General features: G+C 41.4%; 1 protein-coding gene across 1 annotated transcript in view; it reads right to left on the bottom strand.

The window, feature by feature from the left end:
• Positions 1-248: 248 nt before the first annotated feature.
• The window catches only part of MS4A6A (membrane-spanning 4-domains, subfamily A, member 6A), a 17,731-nt gene continuing 9,961 nt past the window's right edge, over positions 249-8,018 (bottom strand). Inside the window, exons 3-5 of the mRNA XM_006899906.1 lie at positions 7,028-7,084; positions 3,373-3,576; positions 249-464 (exon numbers count right to left, since the gene is read on the bottom strand). Of these exons, the coding sequence (XP_006899968.1) occupies positions 249-464; positions 3,373-3,576; positions 7,028-7,084 (477 nt within the window). The remainder of the gene's footprint in view (positions 465-3,372; positions 3,577-7,027; positions 7,085-8,018) is intronic.

The raw sequence follows: 8,018 nt of genomic DNA, 5'->3' as shown, positions 1-8,018 counted from the left end.
GTCAAAGGCTCTTATAAAAGGCTTGTGGCAGTGCATCAACATGTTTCTGTCTAGAAAGGTGACGTATCAAGTTGTAGTGATCTGAGCACATGACACAAAGCCATTTGAAAAATTGGAGAATTGGGCCAGGTAATTTCTCAAGTTCAATCCTCCTCTATGTCCAGTGAATATTCATTTGGTCAGCTGTTCCATTTTCATCTGCTCACTTCATCTTCTACATTCTGTCACCACTCAACCCCCTCTCCCATCTATCTCATGACCAAACACCTGTCTAATCTGTCACTCTTGTTGACATAGTTCAGTGCAGTCCAGAAGGTGAGATCCATCAGGCAGAATTCAGTGAGGCCAAACAGCAACCTTACCCCCTGAAAGTCAGTGTGAGCCTGGTTCCACCAACGCATGGAAGACAGCACAGCGAGACACAACTCAGCCACGGTGAAAATCAACAGGATATAGATCATCCCCTGAAATCCAGGAAATAAAGTCAGTGAGGTAGAAGAAATCCAAACCTTTGGGTCTTATGAGGAGCTGACTGTAGAGATGAAAACTGCCTTATCCATGAGAAAATCAAGTGAGGACACCATCAGAAAGAGGAAGCTGTTCTGAGGACACCATTGGACGGAGTCGAGCGTAGCCAGAGGCTCAATTCAACAAGCGATATGTTCAGCACCTCCTTTGGGAAGGCTGGAAACTCAAAGCCAAAGTCACTGCTGTTGATTTGGAACCAACTCAGAGCTGACCCTCCATTGGGTTTCTGAGGCTACAAATTGCATAAGAGGAGACTAGCCGCCTTTCTCTCTTGGAATCACTGGCAGCTTCACTTGTGTTTATCAGCACAACTCCCTGTGGACTTCACCACCAGGATTTCCTTTGAGAAGGTTAGGAGGAACAATAATTAAGTAAAGGAACCAACCTTGTATACTTACATTAATGATAAGTAAGTCATTGGGCCTACTTTGTGTACTCATGCCTTACTGTCTTGAGATACAACTGTTTCTCATCCTTGTTACCGAGGACCAGAGCAGTGCAGTTCTCTGATTGCATTCCCCTAACCACCTCCATAGCTGCTTGCGCCTGGGCAAGTCTTTCTGTTCCTCTAGCTCCGACTCTTCATTTGTCAAGTGGGCATAGGAATGAATGCCCCATTCTCAGATACCATAAGGGTCCTGGGGGATTAGATTACACAAACTCTTGGGCAAAGAAGGCATATTTTCTATGTCTTCATCTGTCCATATCTCTTTCCTGGGACTTTCTTTTTTTTACATTTTTTTAAATTATTATTAATTTTAATGAACATTTACAGAGATTTTGGATTTCCATTCATTCATTGTTGCACTTTTCTCCCCCACCTCCAGCCCCAGTTCGCTCTTCTCTTTGAAAAGTAAAAGAAAAATTCCTTCATTGATATACAATCCCACCCCCACACCCGCCACCCCCACCCTGAGTATACTCCACTCTGCAACCTTCATTCTGGACTCTTATGATAATCATAATACCCTTTAATATATTGTTTTTAAACTGTTCTCTCCCTCATCTGTTTCAATGCAGTACACATAATTTATCCAGTTTTTCTCATTCTTACCCAACCCTGATGTCAGTCCCATTCTACAGCAGTGGCACTACGCAGTGTTTCCTGGGACTTTCTTGATGCAGGTTGTTATACTGTTGTTAGGGGCCATTGAGTCACGTATAATCAAGGTGTCAAACTGCCAAAGTTGCTAACAACAAAAAGCAACTTTTAAAGAGAGGCAGTCTATCAAGAACTTGAGTTCCATTGTTTCTGTTATGAGGCATGCTTCCTGCAGAACTAACTGGTCACCTGTTAGAACCACGAAGGCAATATGATTGATTGCACAAACCTCCAGATGATGTGCATTCAGGTAAAGAAGAGGTTCCTTATGTCTCCGTTAGCTAAACTTAGTTCTAGCAAATATGTTCGGTATAAGCGCCTTCATTGACTATGTAAAGTTACCCATTGTGAATTCAGGCTCTGTCTACTACACAAACCCTTCCCAAACTCCTCTCTAGACTTTCCCCCAGAAAGACATTCACTCTGCCTGGTGTTCCTTTCGATCACTTGCTATCAGCTTCTTTTGCCATGCCTTTTCTCATTCTGCTATCATTGAACAGGGAAGAAGTCCCCAGAAATGGACCGACAAGGAGCAAATTGAAGCATGAGTATCAACCAGAGCGTTCTACTGAGCCATCTTCTAACTATGGCCTTGACCGAGCTCTATCTTATGACTACAGAGAAGTCCGTATTCCATGCTCCCTTTATTGTTATGTTGTCTTTGAAAAAATCCCCAATGTATTGCTGCTATTCCTATGCCCCTTAGTGCTCCAACTTAAGATCTATTCCTTTTAGCCAAACTTCATTGTTTTCCTTCCTTCAGTAAGGAAGTGTCCCTTTCCAGTCATTACTAGTTCACATAATCCCCATCTTCCTTTGTTTTGATCTCCTAATTTAAAAAAAAAATCATTTTCATGACAGTTTACAGACACTTTCCTCCCTGCCCACTCCTCCTCCCTAGTTCGCTTTTCTGTTTGAGAAGTAAAAAAAAGAAAAAAAAAATCATTGTTATTCAATTCCCCTCCCCAGCCAATTCCACTCCACTATGAAGCTTGCATTCTGGACTCTTGTTGTGACAATAATACACAATCATTTATTCCTCCTAAACAGTTCTCTCTCTCATCTGTTTCAATGCAATATACATTATTTATCCTCTCTTAGTTTCCTCCCAACTCTGATGTCAGTCCCACTTTACAACAGTGGCACAATGCAGTATTTGTCCTTCTATGACTAAGCTATTTCACTCGGCGAAATGTCCTCCAGGGTCACCCGTTTTGTATATTTCATGAGTTCCTTGTTTTTCAGTGCAGTAGATATAAGTTCCATATCAGACATGTCATTACCAAATATTTTTCCCCAGTCTGTGGCTTTACTTTTTACTCTGTCGGAGAAGTTTTTGAATGCGCATTTATCCCCTAATTTTTATAAGTCTACTTCGGTAAGTTATAAGAAACCAAACCCAAAGATACCTCCTCCTCGTGTAATAGTTCTGTATTGCTGAGAGAATTGGAAGGAGAAGCCCTCATCTACAAAGCTTTGCATTCCTGGCATTTCTGAGTTGACAGCACATAAAAGCAATAACAATACCTAGCAATAAGTTTTAGCTTTTAATCATCCAAGTGATTTGGCATTTACTTTTCAATTCAGTCCTAGTTCATCTCACAGCCCAAGACCTTTATCTCAGTCATATAATCTCCTTTCCCTTAGTTACTCAGTCAGAATAGAGAAGCCTTCAAAGAGAAGAAAACAAGAAACCAAGACTTGGAGAAACCTCTTTCAGTTGAAAGATCCCAAACACTTACAGTCACAGTGGTGGTGGCCATGAAGCACTCCCTGTCTTCATAGCGATGATAGTAAAAACTGTAATACATGGTTGGCGTAACTGCTTTGTCCAAGTCACACAACTGTGAGGCACGGTCCAAGCTGAACACATTGATGCACAGGAGAATGAAGCCCACGGCACCCGATAAACAGCTCAGGAAGTTTGCCACCAGGCTGCTCTGCACCTAAAAGAAAAATGCTGAGTGACAGTCACTCCCATGAACAACACATGCATCTATTCAACATCTTTCCCAGTGAATTCCAGTGGTTTATTTCTCTGTCTTCCTCAGGAGATCTAGGATTGATCATCTGTGGCGGTATGCCTTCTGTGTAAATACGTCTCTGATTTTAGAAAGTAAATCCTGGCTCAATAAATCAAGATGTAAAATGCGAAGAAAGGAGGTGGTGCTAGCCAAAATGTTGGCAGTTCAAACCCTTGTGTCATTCTATGGGAGAAAAGGAAGTGGAGGTCAGAATTCCAGAGTTTACTGCCTTGGAAATTGTGAGATTGTTCTATTCTGCTTTTACAGGGTCATTACAAGTTGGAATTGGCACAATAGCAATCAATGAGTTTGGCTTTGTCGTCTGTGAGGTGGAAGAGTGTTGTTCTCCGAAGACGGGGTGATACCTACAAACTCCCCAGGAGAGTATCGCCAGGAGCAGAGATGTTCAGGGACTAGCTATTGTTTCTTTCTTGCCCAACTTACTGAGAAACCTTTTGGGGAAGTGTGAACCATAAAGAGGAAATAAACGAGCAGCTCATTCTTCCTCCCCTATCTGCCTTTCTGCAGAAGTACGCTCACTCCAAGATGGCTATCTGACCCAGAAAGGTCTGGGATTCTAGACAAGTGTGCCATTGGCCACATCCAGGGACAGATGTCAATAGGCAAAATTCTAGACTCAGCATGCAAAAACAACCATATATGTTGCCATAAAAATTTGTTCCATCTAGAAGAAATCTAACGTGTTACAGAGCAGAGCTGAACTCAGTGCTGTTTTCTTGGCTGTATTCTTTAAGTAGTAGACTGTCAGTCTTTTCCTCCACAGCTGAGTGGATTCAAACTGCCAACCTTTTGGTTAGCACTGGAGCACAAACAATTTGCAATACCGAGGGACCTATAGACTCAGGTCCCAGGGCAGCGCCATGTCCGGAAGGAAGCAGCCTGAGGTAGAAGAGAGGTCTGAACAGGATATCAGAAAACCGAGGTCACAGAGTTCATTTTGCTTGTAGCCTCTTTGACGTCTTCTAGTCGTTGGCTCTTCCAGCCCATTTCCCACACTACACTTGCATCTGTAAAACGAGAGGCATGAGCAAAGCCCCAGAGTGGCTTCCCTCTACCCAACTCATAGAAGAGAATGGAACTAAAACCATTCTTCAAAACTGTATGTACGCAGGCAGTGACCACGAGATGAACCCAAGCAACTCACAAAAACTTGGCAGACAAGTCAGGTCCCTGCACCTTGTTGGGATGGCTTCCACTCCCCATGTTCAAATGCTTGTTTTAAACTACTGCGTGGAGGCACCATACCAGGAACCATTACCACGAGCCATTATCGCGAGCTTTATTGCAAGCCTCCTGGGAACTTTCCCACCAAACTTTTTTATTTGATTTGATGATGATGATGATGCAAATTTGCCCCCACACTTTCCTTCATTGATATTCTGCTTCATAAAATCATTCCCATAAAAAAAAAGGACACAAACCCCCTGTAGTTACATGTTTCTTGGCCATCCAAATGTTCTCTCACATCTTTTGCCCATTTTGTGATCGTGTTAAACACAATGTAGACGAATGAAACACTAAGTACATGAACGATCATATAAAACACAAAGTACATGTATGAAACACGATGTGCATGGGTGTATGCAAATCAATAAAAATGTAAAAAGAATTAAAACTAAGGGGCACCTGAAAAAGAAACAAGCCAACAAAACTCTAGTTATAGGTATGTGGGCTTGAAGCACTCCCATTGGCCAGAAATTGGCACATTGTCAAATCTCTTCCAAACTCTCATCCTTTTAGGGACTTAGCAGTGGGGGTTTTAGGGTACAAGAGAGGACAGACAGTGACTCTCTGTCTTCCAAATCCGAATGGTCCCAAAACACTAACTGAAGTCAGTTTTCCTAGACTTCCTAGTAGCCAATTACACTCATAATGCCTTGAATATATATGTATCTTGAATATTTAAGGGGAGCTCTGGTGGCCTAGTGGCAAGGAACTGCAACTACAATCCCAGAGGCGCACTGTTCGAATCCACCAGACGCTCTGCCGGGGAAGGAGGGGCAATCTCCTCCTGTACCAGTCAGATCTGATTTGACGGTACACGCACACAAAAATAACAAAATAAAAAAAAATTAAAATTGAATATTTAAAATGGGTTTGCTCTGGAACAGTGATCTCCAGCACCAAAAAAGGTGAGTATAATATGTGACACAGTAAAATTCATCATTTGACTGTGGTACATCTGAACCTACTCTATAGCCACATCCTGCGCTCTTTAACTTTCTGCCATATTTACTGTGATAATGTTTTTCTCTTGGGGTAAAAGACTCAAATGTTTCTCTGCTAAAAACATAGAGACGTTCTCGTATTGCACTATTCAGTATGCTTGTTGTTAGCCACGTTGGTATACCTAAAGTAATGTTAAATACGTAAAAATGCAGTTGCTCAATCCCAATCACCACACAACTTCTCAGTAGTTGCATTGGCCCTTGAATTAAGTAGTACAGATGAAGTATGGTTCTATCATATCCAAAAGGACTACTAGATGGTACTGGTCTATTGGGCTAGGGCCATAAGGAGTGTTTTGAAGAACATGCTACAAATCTTGAGAAAAGAAAAAGAGAAGTAGTGGCATCAATCTGAGCCTTATCTAAACATTTCTTACTGCTCTTAAGAGATTTTTGTAACAAGAATCTCTGGCCCACAGCATTATTGGCACTCTCACATGTTGCCCCAAACTTCAGACCACTGGAAAGACATATGGTTGAATGAAGAGTTAGCAAACCTTTCCAGAGTCAAAGAACAAAAAATTTCTCTCTATAACCCAACTTTCTTCTCCCTATTGTTTCCATTCCTAGCTTTCCCTGTAAAGAGTAAAAAAGCAGATTAAGTTCTCTTCTTACCAGTACAATTAGTGAAAATAACTAGGACTCAAAGTCTATCCTCAAGTCCAAGTTGCATAAGAAGCATTAGCTTTCAGGTGATGCATCGAGAATGATGGGAGGTGAGTCCTTACACAACCAGCCTTTTGACTGGATTTTCTCAAATGACAATGTCTGACAGGTGAACTTACATAGTACATCTACATGTGAACCTAAATTAATTTTATATTGGAGAACCAACTGTGGAGTTATAAAAAGGCCGTACAAAAAGGTCTTCATAGGAGTTGGTATTTTTTAACCCTAGAGTCTTAAGCTCTGTGGAGAATAGAACACAATACCCCAAAGGCCAGGAGTGATTTAAGTCATGGTGGTTGGGAAAATATACTGTGGACTGGGGTGTGGAAGAACCAGCTTCAATTTGGCCAAACAGCTGCTCTATATTTAAGTTTCTAACCCTTCAAAGTGGCCTTTGAATTTTTCCAAGTTCCACTTGGTGCCATTGACCTATGAGTGGTAGTTCTCCTACTCACCAAAGGCTTCGTTGGCTTTTTCTCTGTGACGATCGATAGAGATCCGGAGATGACAAACTACTCAGAAAAGAGAGAAAAATGTTAGATTACTTTCTGTCTGCTGATGTCATAACAATATTACTATAATGGAGTTCATGGAATACTTTCATAGGAGAAAGCGCAACAGAATTATGGAAAAATAATACAAGATCTGTTAGAATACATATGCCCTCATATTAACATAGCATTCAGAAAAGAGGGAGAAAAGGCAGGTTAGGATGTTCTTCTGATAAACAAAATGAGCGCTGTAAAAACCAAGAAAGAAAGGCTTTTGGCTCTTTAAACAAGTGAAGGAAATTTTGGATTCGTGACCCAGAGGAGGACATGAAAGTAAAACAAGTATGGCAATAATGGTCTTCTCCAGTATCTGCCCTTATGAGACTGTGTTAGTTCACTCAGCACAATGCTCTCTGGCCTCTCCCAAGTTACTTGTAAAAATAGAAGAAGGACTAGTAAAACATGTTCGGGACCTCAAGGTGGGGAGGGCCAAGGATGAGTAGGGGCTAAACCACAGGGCTGCACAGTTTGGTGTGTAAAGATCAGGGGTGGAGAAGGAAACGGGAAGGACCCAGGTAACAAGATAGGGTAATGATAAACCAAGTCAAAACATAATACATGAGAATAATTGTATGAAACACGATTGTGAATGAAGAATAGTGTGGAACACAGTGTATATAAACTTTTTTCCTTTTTTATAATTAATTTTAATAAATGTTTACAGAGACTTAGAGTTTCCATCCATTCATTGTTGCACTTATCTCTCTGCCCACCCTCTCCCCCCCAAATTCACTCTTCTGCTTGAGAAGTAAAAGAAAAACTCTTTCATTGTTAGGCAATCCCTACCCCCAGGTCCACTCACTGTGCAGCCTTCATTCTGGACTCCTGTCATGACAAAAATACCGAATCATATATCCCTTTTAAACAGTTTTCGCCCTCATCTGTTTCCATGCAG

The sequence above is a fragment of the Elephantulus edwardii genome, unplaced genomic scaffold, assembly GCF_000299155.1.
Source record: "Elephantulus edwardii isolate Elephantulus edwardi_28Jun2011 unplaced genomic scaffold, EleEdw1.0 scaffold00268, whole genome shotgun sequence".
In the NCBI taxonomy this organism is placed as follows: Eukaryota; Metazoa; Chordata; class Mammalia; order Macroscelidea; family Macroscelididae; genus Elephantulus; species Elephantulus edwardii.
Note: the sequence above shows the minus strand (reverse complement) of the source record. Positions and strands in the feature narration are given on the sequence as shown.